A 17,571-nucleotide genomic window follows, 5' to 3' on the forward strand; every position below is an offset into this window, starting at 1 on the left:
TTTCCATTCTGGAAGATTGTATCCCTGAGGATGGCTATGAGGTAACAGTCATTGATTGTACCTGCTCAGAACGTGGCTGTGCAGAACAGGCACGTTGCAGGTTGCTGCCATACAGTGGATATAAAGGGTGGATGTAGCTGCTGGGTCTGAAAAGTGAAGCCAGTGCAAAAATGCCATAAACTGCATTCTTTCTAATGGCCAAGAGGCAAAAACTCATCTGTTTGCAAGAAGACATCTTGTTGTAAAAGCTTGTTAAATGATGACGTATCAACCTTGTTTCCAGGTCCAAGCATCGAGGGTCGTCCCTATGCTAACATGGTTATATTAGCTTAGCAATAGCTCTGTAGCGGGCCATCAGGTAGCATATCTTTATGGCAATGCTCAAATGTTGCAGATATTTATTTTTCTGTCATGGTTTGCTTCCAAAGTTTTAGCAAATTTGAACATTTTAGTTTTTTAGAAATAGCTAATATATCAGCTTTATAATGGAAACTACCTAGCTAGCTTTCTGCTAACTTCTAATACTGCTAAATCTTCTAAATCCTCTTTTTCAAGGATGCCTAGACATACACAAAGAATTTGGACAGTTTTTAACTCTCAGTTGTGTCTCAGAAGGCTGTTTGGACCTGGAAATAGCTAATGATTTCTGAGGGAAAATGGCCTTCATCTCTCTTTCACTGTGACTTTAGTAAACAGTCTCCTAATTACATTTTTAAATTCAGTGTCAAGTTACAGTTACTACTCTTTCAAATGTATTAATTCAGCCTTTGTTTGACAAGTAACAAGCATATGTGGGTGCAGACACACCTCTAACTTGTCTGATCCAATGCGAAACACCAATGGGCAACATTGAAAACACCCACCTTGAGGCTTCACAGCAGGACTGAAAAAATCAATGTGTGATGTAATGTTGACAAATTCATCTTTTTATACAGTCTACATTTTTACTTATGCCCAAACAACAAAAATAAGGTACTGCAGTCATGTGATGTAGGAACCAAATATAAATGTCCACCTGTCTTCGTTTAAAACTTGGTTTTTATGGTCGAAGTTCAAATTAGGTTTGCAGTAGGAGGTTTGAAAATGCATTAATCTGAATGAATGTCCTGACAGATATCCAAACAAACATGCATGTATGTGTATGTGTGCACCTCCACCCACACAGAGTGGAGCAGGCAGAAGTCACTCAAGAGGAAACACTGGTAACAGAGAGCAGCTTTTGACCAAAATATGAGAACCACTCAACAAAACAGTCTTGAACTCAGCCCTGCACTCACTGGAGGGCCCAGCAATACACCCACCAGGTTTAAAGTCGATGAGGTGATGATGGTACAGAACAGCCAGACAGACATAAAGCGATTTCTCTGATCATTGGTAGGGACAATCAACCAGTTAACCCTAAAATTCTTACATTAAGAAAGTGTTTGCTCGAGCCCCTTGTAGTATTAACTGATTTGGCATTCATTTTGATTTTTATTCCTTTATCCAACAGGTGAGTGGGAGCCAGCCATCAATTTGCTCTGAGACGGGGAGGAACCTTTACGATGTGTCCGAGGTTTGTTCCTGGGAACTGGAAGAACCACAGACTCCCTCAGAAGCAAAAACCCAGAAGCACGTTTCCATCGCTCCTGGAGAAACCACCTCGGGCCGGAGAGGCAGCAACAGCAGCTCTGGAGTCACCAAAGGTGGTCGGTCCCAGCAGAGGCAGAAGACGGGCCAGTCTCCTTCCAACAGACGCCGCGCCAAAGATAAAGGAGGAGAAAAGGAGGAAGGAAGGGAAACACGGAAATCTCGGGCACCCAGGTCACCTCTTCCTCTCAAGCCGGATGTGTGTCCCTGGGAATTCGATGAGCAACCCATGCTGAAAGGAGATTCGGATTCCATTTCTCCAGACAGAATCAGGCGTAAGAAGAGTGTCACGCCTACTGATGGGAAACCCAAAGGGCTTCACTCAGACCACTCCAAGTCCACAGGCAGCCTTTTACAGCCCCCGTCTCTGATGGTTGAAATCTGCCCATGGGACTACACTGGCCCACCTTCACCTAAACAGGAGAAGACCTGCAACAGTCCCACTTCACACAAGAAGAAACGGAAAGGCTCCAGCTCATCCAACCACAAAGCTGAGAAGGAGAAAGGGAGGGAGAAGAGTAGAGAAAGACGGAGCTCCTCCAGCAAGCCTCCGTCGGAGAGGAGAAGGGTCAGCCAGTCTTCGGAATGCGGCGCGCCAGTTTCTGAGCGGCGGAGGAGCTCAACAAGAGACCCAGAGGTGATGGAGGTCAGGAGGGCGGAGGTTTTCTCCCGGGAGACCGAGCTCATGCACGGCAGCTTGGCTCAGACTAGAAAATCACCAGAGAAGAAGAAAGACGGCTCTTTGAGCACTAGTTATAAACCCGGGGTGAAAATGGTTGACGTTTGCCCCTGGGACTTTCAGGACTCTGGGGAGAGGGCGTGATGACTGCCGGGGGACGAATGAACCTACTTTTTTCGTATTCAGATGACAGATATTGCATTTCATGAGAAGGGTTTCCTGTGGGTCACCTTAATGAGAAGTATGTTGTGAGGAAAGGAACATCTACTCTGCTGCCTATTGATGCAATCCAGACATAATTAATTGCTACACAGCAACCATCTTGTTCTTATATGCAGTAATGCAACCTTAAAAACACTTTAAAGGATTTTTTGGTTTGTTTTTTTACACTTTTGCTTGCACATTTGTCAAAGTTACATATTCTATATGTTTTTTCACACTGAGTCCATTTGGGGGGAAAAAGAATTCCTGTATTTATGAACAGAGCAGACAATCATTCACCACAAAGCACCATCAACTCTTAACCTGGGCTCACTGTCGGTCTCACGTGTTATGCCGACGATGTTCTACGTTACGCACCGAGCCAGTGGAGACTTACTTATATCAGATCAGCAGCAGGGAGAAAAGACCTAAGGAAAAAATAAACAGAAAATGAGCTCTGAGAAGCAAGACCAAAGCCCCAGACACAGCTGCGATGCCTTATCTTTAGGCCAAATGCATAATTCATGGCACCAAGATGATCTGTTAGATTAGAGAAACGTGGGAATAACAGAGGATTGTACCGCAGCCAAATGAGACAAGCTGTGTGTTTTAGTAAAAGCTTTCCATATACAGTATATGTTTTTTTCTAAAAAAGCCGTCGCATGTGACATACTGTCGAGCATCCAGTAGCTAAATGTTTATGGGTCAGCGTCTTCTCAAATAAGACAGTGGAACCTTCGATGTCGTGCCTATGGTATTCGTCTCCTTACATGATGCTTTCAAAGTGACGTGCACTGTGTTTCAAATGGTCGCAGTTACAGTTGAGGAGTACTAAAATATCAATCAGGCTCTCCTGTCTGCTGATATTTGTTTACTGTTGTATTCTTGCCCTGGATGCCCCTCCTCCTTTTTTTAAACCAATAAAAAAAAGACTCTTGGATCACAGGTTGTAGTATCTATACATCCACTGAAACTGTGACGAGATCCTTCAAGAACCAGGACCAAGACTAGAGTGGATGATGTGAATAATGCATTCCCCTCACCACCCCATCACTTAGTTGCCCATTTACCATCTGCTTGAATGCACCTTCCGTTAAATCTTTGCACATTTTCTATTTCTAAAGCTACAACGATGCATGACCAGAACTTTTTTTTTTCTTTGCCACTTTCTCACTGACAGAATATGAGTCATTTACCATCTCAGCATCGTGTCCAGAAATGACAATAACAACAACAACAGCCAGCCTTTCTGTCCTGTAATCAGCCACCCACCACTGGCACCTAGAAGCAGTACGGTCACACAAAATAGTCAGTTCAGCTTCATGAGGGTTGTGTGTGCATGACAGTGAAAATTTAGGGAACGTGATGCACCAGAATTCACCTTTGCATTTCTTATGAAAGCATGTGGGATGTGTTTCAAATCTGTATTTATCTAGCATCGTAGAGAAGAATTCCCTGTGTGAGGTCTGGCTCTATAAAATAAAAATATTTTTAAAAAAAAGAAGCTTGATGAACAAACATGACCCACCACTCCAACTTTCACATTTCTGTCAGATGTTTTGAGGCAGCTTGAAACGGAACGTTACCTACGTGTATTTTATGCTCGTTATACTGTCTAGTGTTGCTCCAAGAAGTTGCAAGCTGTCGTAGCATCCACCTGGGATTATTTATATTGTACATTCCATATTGTGTTGCATGTACATACAGTAAATACTCTGTTATCAACTCTGAATTAAATGTTTCTATGAAATCCAGGCTCTCCTTGACTATGTTTTACTGTGATTTGAATGTTTGAAGATTTTTTACTATTCAGTGATTTCACTCATCTGGCACTTCCTATCAAAATGAAAACAAAAGTAAAAAAAATCACACATAATTGCTAATCTTTACTCATTAAAGGTAGTGTTTTCAATTTAAATTAAAAAAATCAGCATTCCTTTCTCTTCAAAACACTTCCTTGTGTTTGCCACTTTCTAGTTCTAAATTTAGCCTCCTGTAAATCCTATCCTAATCCTATTCAACACTGCCACCCTGTGGAGAGATATAATATTTATTTTCCCATCAGTTGTTTGATAAGAGTTCAAATAAGAATGCATGTAGCAATCATGTATAAAACTGCCAAATAAGACACAAAGTTTAACTCACAAAGAGAGAATGGCTTAGCAGGCAGTGGCCACAGACCGCTGAGCTCTCCTTGTTCTCCCCGACTTAAATCTTTCTCTTGACATAAAAGGTCTGCAATAATCAGGTCCTATCTTAAACATCTCTTAGACCATCCCAATAGAGCAGTTTGTTCCTAAACTGCAGGCTTACTTGTTGTTCCTAGAGTATTTAAAAGTAGAATGGGAGGGAGAGCCTTCAGTTTTCAGGCCCCTCTTCTGTGGAACCAGCTTCCAGTTTGGATTCAGGAGACAGACACTATCTCTACTTTCAAGATTAGGCTTAAAACTTTGCTTTTTGACAAAGCTTATAGTTGGGGCCGGATCAGGTGACCCTGAATCCTCCCTTAGTTATGCTGCAATATTCCTTGACTGCTGGGGGATTCCCATGTTGCACTGAGTGTTTCTCCTTTTCTCACCTCTTTTTACTCACTATGAGTTTATACACCACTCTACATTTAATAATTAGTTATTATTAATCTCTGACTGTCTTCTACTCTCTTCCTCCCATTACCCTCAGCCGGTCGCAGTAGATGGCTGCCCCTCCCTCAACCTGGTTTTGCAGGAAGTTTCTTAAACAACAGTTTAATGAATGTTAAAACTGTAGGGTCTCACAAAATAAAGCTCCATGAGTCGATTGTTGTGATTTGGTGCTATGTAAATAAAACAGAATTTAATTTAATCCCCCAGTTAATAAATGGACTGGGGTTATATTCTATGGATTTACTTGCACGAGGTGGCATCAAAGTACAAATCATAAAAATCTAAGATTTAACAAATTTACCTGAGTAGAAGTACAAACTTGGTATCATAAGAGCTGTATTTCCATTGAGGTGTGAGCATGTTAATGCTCTTTGGTACCGGGACAGTATTTAATATTGTATCACACACTATAAGCTAGTAAGTTTTTGAAATATCTTGATGTACTGTTAAATGCAGTGGTGTTGTAGTGCAATGTTAGCCTCTGAAAGAGTTACTGGTTACAGATTAAATACATAATAAGAATTAAAGAAAAAGAACCGTTGCGGTAAGTTGAAGGTTAACCGGGAGGTTACCTCCAGCAGTAGCGCCCTGTTTCATCCGCGGTGACGTCATCGCTGCAGCACCGGACAGGGCTGCGTCTCTGCAGGAACAGCAAGTCCTCTTTGACACGCGTCACATCAGCTCCACAGCAGCACAACATCAGGACGCTCCACATCCAGCTTCAGCTCGATCATAGCTACAAGACGTGCGTGTGGAGGACATGGGCAACGTGCAGGTAAGAGGTCATCTATAACTAATGACAAAAGCTCAGCTGAGTTGATACGCAGTTATTTAAATGTATTAGAAGAGTGCTTAAAAGTTTGAGGTTAGGATGAATATTGAAGATCCAAACTCTGAAAGCAGAGACGCTGAGCTACAGTCTCACTGAATACCGCAGACAGCCTCCGCGAGAGCGTCACTTTTATTATTTTCTTCAGTTTTGATGTGTTTGTGCGGCCTCTGGTGTGTAAAGACAGACAGAGCTGGCGCAGTTAACTTGAGCAAGGGAGTGTGTCCTGCCAGGCCCAGGGGAAAAAAAGGCATTTCTGTAAGATCAGATCAATAAGGCCGCATTGTATTAGACCAAGGGTGGGCGAGGAGAGGAGGCTGCTGCTGCTGCTGCCCCATGACTCAGCGATCACACACAGGCAGCACCCTTTTCTCCGCAGGAGCCTGAATGTAACACCATATTAACTCCTTTCCACGACCTCACCCTTTCATCTGCGTGGAGAAGGTTACAGTTGTAGTTAAATAATGTAACATTATTAGCCAGTCTTATTGATTGATTGATTGATTTGCGTTACCTGTTGTGGCTGCTTTGAATGAACTGTGAATGAATTTATCACTAAGAATATTCAATATTTTCTGCGATTGTGTTCTCCAGCCCACTATAGTCCCATGTGAGGACTTTGATGTGACAGCAGATATAAAAGCTATTCGAAAAGCCTGTAAAGGTTTAGGTAAGTGCATACGAGTTTATTGTTTTAACTCCTATGTCAGGAAATGTATATTAGGTTATGCTGTTGTCATGTGAAGACTCTCTTTGTGTGTTTGATCATGATTATGATTATTGCCGTTTAGTAAGGTCATAATAGAGCCTCTAATTTAACTGATATTAAAGCATTTGTAAAAGGTGGGGATTTGTTTTTTTATGACTAAAAGTTTTCAGACTAATAACAGCCATTATTAGTCTGAAAACTAAGCACTCAGAAAAATCAAAAGTATTACATTTTATGTGTTGCAGAGAGTTAATTTCAACACTTGCTAAGTTTGATGTAACTACAGTACGAGGCGTACTCCTCTGAGAACTGGTGTTGGTACAGAAAGGCAAATGTCATAGTCTGCAAAGATCTTTATGCAGTGGTACTTTCACAAGATAGGTGGGTGTCGGTTTCAAAGCCTGCCTCTCACACAGCGTGGACACAAGCTTCAGTCAGTTGTGTTACTAAATCCTCACTGGCATTATCTGCTACCTGCTCACTGGAGTTGTTGTTCTTCTCACCAAGCCTGCAGTTCCCCACAGCTTACAATTGCTGTTGTGAACAGTGACGATACACAATGCATCAGAGTATTTGCACAGCTAATAACCTCCCCTGTTGATGTGTATGTTTAGTTCTGTTATGAAACAGCATTTACAGGGATTATGTGGTATTTGAGGTAAATTATATCAGAATCCATATCTCAGGTACGTTGGTTGAGTACATCTTCAAACTGTTGTTTTTTTTTTTTAACTGGACCTCTTTTGTTCATTTCCAGATCTCTATTTTTTTCTTCTTTTTTTCTAGGACTCTAGTAGAGCAGCTTCAGATTTTCAATTAAATTCAATTTTTATTGATTATTATTCGTATTGGGCATTGGTGCAGCCCCTCAGTTTTAGCTCCTCATCCTTTATGACCACCCTCCTTATAATCCAACTCTAATGATTGGCTTGCCCTTGTAAAGCAGAAGGTTTGAGCATCAGGTGGGTGGGGCTTCTGTGCTTACAGCCAGTGCTGTGTGCCTCACATGACCACATCAGGGATATCTGCTCTCAGTGGCATCACAGTGACCCAAAAGTAAGATTGTTTGAAGCAGTCTGAAACCTGATCTTTTGGCTCACTGGGATAACTTACACATTTTCTCATGTCATTATTTGAAACATTGGCCATGCTTATTATGACATTAACACTGGGATTTACATGACAGAAAATAAAGAAACTGAAAGCTGTTTTCAGTGGCTCCGTTATTCACAAGTGCTCATCCCAGCAGGTCACTCTGCATGTTGGATATTAACAGCAGATGCCTCTTGCTGGGATTAAACAGGGAAACTTTTACATGTGAGGCAAATGTGTAAACCACCAGATAAACTAAATAAAACTTGCTTATTTCAATAAAATCCAAACTGAAATAAGCAAACCCTCTCTAGAAAATACAGATTTATAATAAGTGTGGCAGAAGCGGATTTAGGGTTAATAAAATATCCACTTGGAGAGTTCAATACTAATCAAAATGTTACATCCTCTATAGTGTTAGCAGCCAGCACAGTGACACAACGCTTAGCACTGTTGTCTCACAGCAAACCAGACTTCCTGGTTGAGTGTTAAATGGTCTGATTCTTATATAGCACTTTTCTACTCTCCCAGAGTACACAAAGCACTATACAACATGCCACATTCACTTTCTTCTAAGCTTTTTAAGGCTTCCTAACTAACATTCATACTCCAATGGATGCATCAGAGAGCAACTTGGAGTTAGTATGTTAGCCCAAGGATACTTGGCATGCCGACTGGTTGAGCCAGGGATCGAACCACTAACCACTAATCAGTAGATGACCTGCTTGACCTCCTGAGCTACAGCCACCCCAAGAGTTGATGCAAGTGCTTAGAACAGCATCTTTGCTGTGTGTGTATATCTGCACTTCTATGTCTGCTCTTTATCCCAATGTTTAAGAGAAGGATATTCATCTGAAACTCCTTTAACAGAAACAAAAAGGTCTGTCCTGGTGACTTCAGTCGCTGTGATGTTAACAGCCCAGTAATAGTCTAACATTGCTGTGATAATAAAGCCATTTGAATTGCTGAGTCAATCCTTCAGGTCTGTTCTGCTGTATTTTCTCCAGGCACAGATGAAGAGGCCATTATCCAGATTCTGGCCAATCGCTCTGCAGCTCAGCGTGTGGAGATCAAACAGGCCTACTTTGAAAAATATGATGATGTACGTACCTGTCTCTTTCTGGATGTTACACACACACACACACACACAGAATAACTGCAAATCATGTGACCTATGTATTTCCTCAGGAGTTAGAGGAGGTCCTGAAGAAGGAACTAACGGGTAGTTTTGAGAAAGCCGCCATGGCTATGTTGGACCCTCCTCACCTTTACTTCGCCAAAGAGCTGAGGAAGGCCATGAAGGGGGCGGGCACGGATGAAGCCGTGCTCGTCGAGATCTTGTGCACAGCAACGAATCAGGTCTGTGGATCGACGGTGCTGTGGATAAACGGTGTTCTGGTGCAGTGTGTTTTTATTAGAGCTGACAGTTAAATCACAATGGTAACAAAGTAAAGGCAACAGTGCTGCGTTTTGTCTTCAGAATACATAAGAAGATGTGACATGAGGAAGATAAAACAGATGCTCTAAGATGTGAGAAAAACAGAAGCATCATCTTAACGCTGTCTGTTTTCACCCAACAGGACATCTTGAGCTACAAGAAGGCATATGCCCAGGGTAACGTTTCCTCTGAGTCATCTAAGGGTGTTCCTTTCCTTTCGTACTGGAAAGTATGGCTGGTTAACTAATGCACGGAATACCAATGTTATAATTTGATCCGGGTGTAGTGACGTGTGTTTTCCACGTTTTCTTTCCAGAAGTGCTGTCTGACTTTATCCACATTTAGATCACATTACAAAATCTGTTGTTGCACGGACTTCACATTGCACACTTCCCTTACAGTGAACGAGCGTGACCTGGAGGCAGATATCGAGGATGATACCAGTGGAGATGTGAGGAACCTCCTAATTTCACTGCTGCAGGTACAAAAAAGGTTCCAACCAGGAAATGCATTGTCTTTTGCACTGTTTCTGAAATCTCTGAGCTTCGCAGACAAATGGAAGCTTTTCTCCTTGGTTATAGCTCGAAGAATTGTTCTCTATGCCGTGACTCACCCACTGAGACATTCATTAGATTGTTAGGCATGCTTCCCTCTCCAGCTTTTTCAGGGCCCCCACCCTCTCCTGCTTCCCCTCTGTTTTCCTTTTCCCCCAGAAAAAATGACAAACATGAAGTGACTCAAGTTCTACAGCAATGCCAATCCAAAGAGCTCGGTGGCTTTCAGTTTATCCACTTAATCTGGAGCACATTATTGTTATCTCATTAAGTTCTTGTCCCTCATCTTTCATTTTAAACCCCTCCTAATTTCTTATCCTCCAATCTCTTTGTCTACAGGCAAGCAGAGACGAGGGCTATGAGGTGGACGAGGATTTAGCTGGACAAGATGCTGCATCTCTGTTTGAAGTGCGTGTTGAATTTTTTTCATATCAAAGCCCATAACACAGGTTGCCCTTTTAATCACACTGATGTAGTTTAATGTCGGTAAGCGGATGCCTGATTTAGATGCATAAGCATGTAATCACAGAATCCCACATATTATTCAGTTAGAGTTTATGCAGTGTTTTAAAGAATAGACGCCGACTACAGATGTCGGTTGAGCAGTCCACCACCCCAGACGGAAGCATCTCAGTGTTGTTTTAGTAAAGATTCTAGAGGAATGTCTCAAAAATGTGACTAAATAACTTATTAAATAGGAAAACTAATGTACTTAGTAAATTTTACAATGCTAATGCATTAGGCTGCATGATAAATATTATCCCAGTTTCTCTTTAGCCACAGACAGTATAAAACCAGTGGTTAGTCACATTATCAAGACTTGACCTTTTTCACCCTCTCTTTATGATTTGAGTCTTGGAAATGTGTTTAAATGTGTTATAGGCTATGGAAACAAATATCAATCTTATCGCGCTAGCATTGATCCAATATCAATACCAGCGTTGGTTTAGATAGTATCAATATTTAGAATTATCTGCCCAATAGGAAAACAGTGCATGTCTTGCTTTGCCTCTCCAAAGCGTGAAATGGACAGGCATAAGTTAAGTTACACGCTTAAGTTGCAGTACCAGCAGGTAATATATTTAAAGCCAAAAAGTCATAATAAAAGGAAAGTATGAAGACATTCCAGCCTCCTTCTATACCAGAAATGATTAAGCTATATGGCTAATATATATTTACATGTAAATGTGTCAATAATGTCTCGTTAAACACTTTTCCACGATTGTTTTCTTGTTGGCTTGAAATAAAATTTCTCCTTCTGCTCGTACGGCAACTTACATACGCACGGTGGTCCGGCGCGTTTATTACACACAAGCGTTGCCGTGATACTGGGTTACACAGAGCTACTAACATGGCTCGACAGAGTCTAACACATAAATAGCTTTTATAGTCATTCTAATATACACATGTTACCACTGTCAACTTACTCTTGTCCCCCATCTGAGCAAATTAACATATGTTCTCATTTCTTACGTAACTGATGACTGAAAGTGTCAAAGATTTATGTTGATGCTAGCACGGTGGTTAGCACTGTTTCCTCACAGCACGACAGCCCTGTGTCTTCCTCACATGAACCAAAGACATGCAGTTAGTGGGGTTAGGTTAACTGGTGATTCTAAATTACCCATAAGTGTGAATGTGAGTGCAAATGGTTGTCTATCTCTATGTGTTAGCCCTGCGACAGACTGGCGACCTGTCCAGGGTGTACCCCGCCTCTCGCCCTGTGACAGCTGGGATAGGCTCCATCCAGAATTGGATAAGCGGAAGAAAATAGATCAATTTATGTTGCTTAAAAACACTGAGGGATAATCCATATTCTTAGAAATGTTGTATTTTTTCTTCTATTTGTTCTCATCAGGCAGGAGAAGGCAGGTTTGGCACAGACGAGTCCACCTTCACCTACATCCTGACACACAGGAACTACCTGCAGCTTCAGGCCACGTTCAAAGCCTATGAGGCGGTATGTACTATATTCAATCGTTGCACGTTTTCTTTTTTTGCTGTTTTTAACTCATTTATTCATTCGTTTGTCATTTCACTCACTCCTTATTGTTGTTATCAGGTCTCATGTTAACCAGCTGTCTTGCAGCTTTCAGGAACAGACATTTTGGACACCATTGACTCTGAGGCCACGGGGACACTTAAGGACTGCTACATTACTCTCGGTACGCAAGACCACAGGCATTCAGAAGTCAATGAAATATCTTTGTTTTTTCAGTAACTCTGTGTTTGTGTGTTATTTTTAGTAAGGTGCGCTAAGAACCCACAGCTGTATTTTGCTCGGCGCCTTAACGCTGCCATGAAGGGACTGGGCACCGATGAGGACACACTGATTCGTATCATCGTAGGCCGCTCTGAGGCAAGTGTGTGTCTCTGTGTGTGTGAGTCTATGGCCTAGTGTGTAAGTGTAAGTATACCCTCGATAAGGTCTGAGAGTCTAAAAGTGTGTGACATCCTCTTTATTGCGCCAACCCACAGATTGACCTGGACACGGTGAAGGACATGTACCTGGAGAAGTACGACGTAACCCTGAAAGATGCGCTGGATTCTGAGTGCGGTGGAGACTTCAAGCGCCTCCTCATTGAGATCCTGCACTAAAACACTTTCCTCCCACTCCTTCCTTAGTTAACCACAGTGAAACATAACACACTCACACTTTCCCTTCTTTACCAGTTTCTCTCATCCACTCTCTAAATCCATCCCATTTCCTCTCTTTCTCACTCTGTCAGTTCTCTTTACAGCATGGACCAAAAACAACTCAATCGTTACAATATTATAGTCTCTAAATACACACTTTGTTGCAAAGATCATTAAAACTGGAGAATTTCCTTACCGTTAAAGCCCAATATAGTTAAGATGCATTGAATATTTATTTGACTGAATTATAGCAGCATTATGGAACTTACATACAACAAGTGCACTGGAACATAGTGAAGCTCGTGTCTTTATCCATATCATAATGTCATCAAGCAGCATCTTAATTTCAAGCATATCTGAAAGCTGCAAACTTTAAGGAGCTACTGTTGCTGCTGCTATGTATAGCATACAGCTTCCTGTGATATGTCACTTTATTTATTTGACTAAAAGATGCCTTTCTTAATATTAAAGCAATGCAATTTACTTTCTGCTGCAGCACCCTCCACTTAAGTGCCGATTCTTCACATCTGAACTCTTGTATCTGAATGCACTGTTAATCATGTGTTACAGTATTGCCAAAGCCCTGAATGTTTCAAAGTATACAGTACTAGTTTTTTGTAGTCACGTCCCTAAATGTTACATGGGATTTTTAACCTTTCACAGTTTTTCTTGTCTCACATTTATACACATCGGACTTCTTTCTGTTTTCATTCAGTAAACTAAACTCACCGCACAGAAGGACAGGTGATCGTCAAAAAATTGAACGAGACGTTGTTTTGTAACCCCTGAAGTGCAGTCCCCTTAATAGTTGTCACAGTGTCTGTATTCAGGTATATACAGTAATTTAACCTGACTGATTAAATAGTGACAGAATATACTGTTGTTGTGTCGTCATACAGCAAATTAACTAGCAAACAGTTCATTACATGGAGCAAGTAATCATTACTTTATTGCAATGTAAGTTTAAACATGGTATGCATACACAGAATATTAAGTGATAATAAATTTTAACTGTAACACCAAAAATATTTGACATTTTCTTTATTTCCTGCAGAGAGCAGTGTTGCATCACTTGTATTCGCTTCCTTTTAGGAAACTGGCGTCAGAGGAAATCATAGTGAAATTAATGGTAATGTTTAGCCCCTGATTATAATGTACTTTGTATGACAAATCTAATAAATAGTTCTTTAATGATCCACTTTCCATATTTGGGCTTTAACGTTTATCCTGATTTGGAGATCATTTAAGAGTTTATGTGTGCGTGGTGTATAAAAAGTCACACAAAAGTTGGATTTTACAGCATACACCTTTTAAACAGCGGGACCTTCTTCCGAGCACAGAAACTGTGAGTGGATTGTGGGGATAAAAAAGTTCAAAACAAGTGAGAACTGCTTCCAGATGCAGGGACACAACGAGGGGACGATTTTTCACTTTTCTTCCCCTCGCTTTAGTTTCTTTCTTTCTGTATCGCTCTCCTTTTTCCTGTCTTGATGTGAAGTTTCTTTCAGTATCAGGGTAAAGTTTAGAGTGCACCTGCTTTGTGCACATTTTTGCTACCTCTTCGTCTGCAGTCTGCGCACCATATGTCGACCACTTTACCATCCACCTCGTGCTACACTCGGGGTCTGGCAGGCCATTTATCTGTCTGCCTGAGGTTTGTGTACTCGCCACAGAAAAGCACAAAGGTGGAGGTTTGTTTTCCATGCATGCATGTATAGACATAAGCTTGATGTGCAAAGCATTTTGAAATATTGTATTTTTTTTAGGGAAAGCGATCCTATTGCAACATTTTTCAATGAGGGACTGTTGGGAAATTACTGGTGCTGGTTGTTGTGGTAGGGGAAGTGTGATGGTGGGTGGGATGTAGGCTGAAAGTCACATTTATGAGTGAACTAAAACATTAAAATTTTCAGATATTTTAGCCATAAAATTAAACATTTATACTTTTTATTATATCTCTTTATTTTCTCACTCTCTTCTGTCTCTGTTCATATTTCTGCAGTCCCTAAATAAATGTGTTGTTAGTTAGTGTAATGGCATTTATTTCCTGTCCTTTCATATTCTGAAAGCCCGGAAAATTGATAATACCAAAACAAATTATGGTTATATAATAAAGTCTCCGTGCAAAATCATGTACTGCCCAATGACACATCCATACCTAGCTGCCACACTCCTGCTTGCTCTATCATCCATCTGTAATCTATTATCCACAGTGCTAATGTTCTTAGCCAAGCTAGACGCAGCTCCACTGTCTACTGCAGTGCCCTGACCTTTATCTTCTTCAGCCCACCGTAACTCATCCAGTCAGTCACCCATCGGCCTGCGGGTGGTTTCAATTTGTCCCAAGACATACTCTCCTTCTGTTATGTTAGCCTACGGATACCTGCTTCTTCTCTTTGGCCTCCCAGGATTTTGACAGAAGCTGTGCATGAACTTTTCATTTTTCAGGTTTATTTGTTTCTGGTGAAGAAAACACCGATCCCCTGTGAGTCTTGATTTAATGAATAATCTATAGCACACATAACCTGAGGGTCATGACTTCAAAGAGCGAAATAATAACATCAAGCGGTCTATCGGATTTTATAGAGCATATGCCCAGGATCGTTATGCGCTTTTTTGATGTTGTGCCAAAGAAGTGCAGCACTCTGGGACTGAGGGTCATTGGTGGAAGTGAATAGGAAATCCATTAGGAGGTTAACTACCCGGCTAATATAATTTCAACTGTTTAAATTCATGATAAAGATCCACTGTTCTTAGATGTGTAATAGGAAACACATGGCAACTTCCACTCAGAGCAAACATGTTTTGCATTCAGTCGCCACATCTCAGACTGAAGCATGTAAAGCTCTTGATAAGACTAGTGCATGCAAGAATATAAAAAACCCTATATGCACTCACAAGACAATTTATTAGGTACACTTTGTACCAAAGGTTGCCTTTCTTGCCTTCAGAAGTGTGTCGAATTTCTTTGTGGCATAATTTCCACAAGTTCCTGGAAACATTCCTCAAAACTTTTGTCCATATTCAAGGTGATTTTGATACATGGTCACTGACAACAAGTTTGTGATTTTTTTTTTTAGTTTTGATGTGTTATCATGCTGTAAACTCCTATCAGACTATAGTTACACTGTGGTCACTGTGGTATCCCCCACACCATTCCACCACCACCAGCCTGACTCACAGATATCATAGATACAAGGCAGGATGGATCCCTGCTATCATGTTGTGTACGCAAAATTCTGACCCTGCCATCTAAATACTTCAGCAGAAATTGAAACTCATCAGACCAGGCAATGTTTTTCCAGTTTTCCATTGTCCAGTGCTCGTGACCTGTGGAAAACTGTAGCTTCAGTTTCCTGTTTTGACCTGATAGGACCGTCATCCAGCGTGGCCCTTTGCTGCTTTAGCTCACCTCCTTCAAGGTTCAATATATATCCACCAGTGATTTACAACTTCCTTGATATTTTCTCTGTATTGAAACTATTTCTGTAAACCCTACATGTTTTGTTGGGGGGTCACAGCAGAAAGTTTAAGAGCAGTAAACGTTAAAAAAAACAATAGAATAGGATAAGATCAAATAGAATAACATACTATACAACAAGAATAAAATACTATACAAAATAGAATAAAATGCTTTGTTATAGTAGGAAAAATTGCACTTGGTAATATTGCACATCAGGGAGACAGTTACAATTGTGTAAGGAATGTGTGTGTGTCTGTTTGCACATGTGTGGTCATCTGCAGTGACCATGTTGTGGAGTCTGACAGCAGATGGAAGGAAAGACTTGCAAAATCTCTCCGTCCCACATCGTGGGTGCTGCAGCCTGCCACTGAAGGAGCTGCTCAGTGCTGTCAGAGTCTCCTGCATGGGGTGGGTGATGTTGTCCAACAGTGATGACAGCTTAGCCACCATTCTCCTGTCACTCACCACCTCTACTGGGTCCAGAGGGGATCCTACAACAGAGCTGGCCCTCCCGATCAGCCTGTTCGGTCTCTTCCTGTCCCCAGCAGAGATGCTGTCACCCCAGCAGACCACACCGTAAAACATGGCTGAAGCCACCACAGAGTCATACACTGCAAAAACTCAAAATTTTACCAAGTGTATTTGTCTAATTTCTAGTCAAAATATCTCATCACACTTAAAATAAGACACAATCAGCTACAGAGTAACATTTCAGTGAGATATAGGAACTTGTTTTTAGACAGTACATCTTGGATCTGGAGAATTTTCACTTGTTCCATTGGCAGATTTTTCACTTATGTCAAGCAAAAATATCTTGTATTAAGTTAAATTAGACAAATATACTTGGTAAGATTTTGAGTTTTTGCAGAAGGTCTTCAGGAGTGGGTCCTTCACTCCAAAAGACCTGAGTCTCCGCAGCAGGTACAGCCTGCTCTGTCCTTTACTGTAGAGGGCGTCTGAATTGTGAGTTCAGTCCAGTTTATTGTTCACATGAACACCAAGGTACCTGTAGCTGTCCACTATCAATGTAAATACATTGGATGTTTAGTGGTTGGAGTGGAGGATATTTGTGCCTGCGGAAGTCTACCACCAGCTCCAGCTCCACCAGTCAGTGCTCCCTGTTGTCCCCATCAGTGATGAGGCCAATTATTGCAGAGTCGTCAGAGAACCTCTGCAGGAAGCACTGGGTGGAGTTGTGGGAGAAGTCTGCAGTGTAGATGGTGAAGAGGAACGAAGCCAGAACCGTTCCCTGTGGGGCCCCCGTACTGCAGACGACCCTGTCCGACACACAGCCCTGAGTCCTCACATACTGTGGTCGGTCGGTGAGGTAGTCCAGTATCCATGCTGTGAGGTGATGGTCCACTCCTGTGTTCTCTAGGATGTCTAGGGGCCTAAATGTATGAGTTAGTGCCATCTGAGTGGCTGATTAGATAACAATTAGGTAACAATCCGATATCCCAGTGTTTGTGTTGTGTCAGTTTTTGCTGGCTAACATTAGCTACCATTAGCTATTGCTATTACCATGTGATGTTGTAAAAGTAAATCCCAAAGTGTGCTAAAAAAAAAAGCTTTGTTATTAAGAATAAAAAGTTTTAATTTAAAGGAACCAAACGTTCTTCTTTCAAACTTTATCTCACTTTAAATGACTTTACTTCATGCCAAACAAAGTTTGCAATAAAGAAAAATCCAGTACAACAA

At 41.3% G+C, this 17,571-nt stretch overlaps 2 protein-coding genes across 2 annotated transcripts in view; both read left to right on the plus strand.

Annotated features, from left to right (window-relative positions):
• Positions 1–4,227, plus strand: part of LOC116335240 (probable G-protein coupled receptor 158) — a 79,605-nt gene extending 75,378 nt beyond the window's left edge. Inside the window, exon 13 of the mRNA XM_039601755.1 lies at positions 1,493–4,227. Coding sequence (XP_039457689.1) covers positions 1,493–2,452 — 960 coding nt within the window. The 3' untranslated portion in view covers positions 2,453–4,227. The remainder of the gene's footprint in view (positions 1–1,492) is intronic.
• A 1,552-nt stretch (positions 4,228–5,779) lies between these two features.
• On the plus strand, positions 5,780–14,225 carry anxa13l (annexin A13, like). Its single transcript, XM_031758910.2, has 11 exons — positions 5,780–5,926; positions 6,575–6,650; positions 8,789–8,883; positions 8,970–9,140; positions 9,362–9,395; positions 9,621–9,700; positions 10,113–10,181; positions 11,632–11,733; positions 11,863–11,938; positions 12,020–12,132; positions 12,252–14,225. The coding sequence occupies exons 1-11, from the start codon at positions 5,912–5,914 to the stop codon at positions 12,369–12,371; spliced, it is 951 nt and encodes a 316-aa protein (XP_031614770.1). The 5' UTR covers positions 5,780–5,911; the 3' UTR covers positions 12,372–14,225.
• Positions 14,226–17,571: the final 3,346 nt, after the last annotated feature.

The sequence above is a fragment of the Oreochromis aureus genome, linkage group 18 (assembly GCF_013358895.1).
Source record: "Oreochromis aureus strain Israel breed Guangdong linkage group 18, ZZ_aureus, whole genome shotgun sequence".
In the NCBI taxonomy this organism is placed as follows: Eukaryota; Metazoa; Chordata; class Actinopteri; order Cichliformes; family Cichlidae; genus Oreochromis; species Oreochromis aureus.

What these genes read in the sequence shown, in the direction of transcription:
- anxa13l (XM_031758910.2), top strand. An exon ending in TGTGCACAGCAACGAATCAG is followed by an intron (nt 9,141 to 9,361) that starts GTCTGTGGATCG and finishes TTCACCCAACAG; the next exon opens with GACATCTTGAGCTACAAGAA. An exon ending in CGTTCAAAGCCTATGAGGCG is followed by an intron (nt 11,734 to 11,862) that starts GTATGTACTATA and finishes GCTGTCTTGCAG; the next exon opens with CTTTCAGGAACAGACATTTT.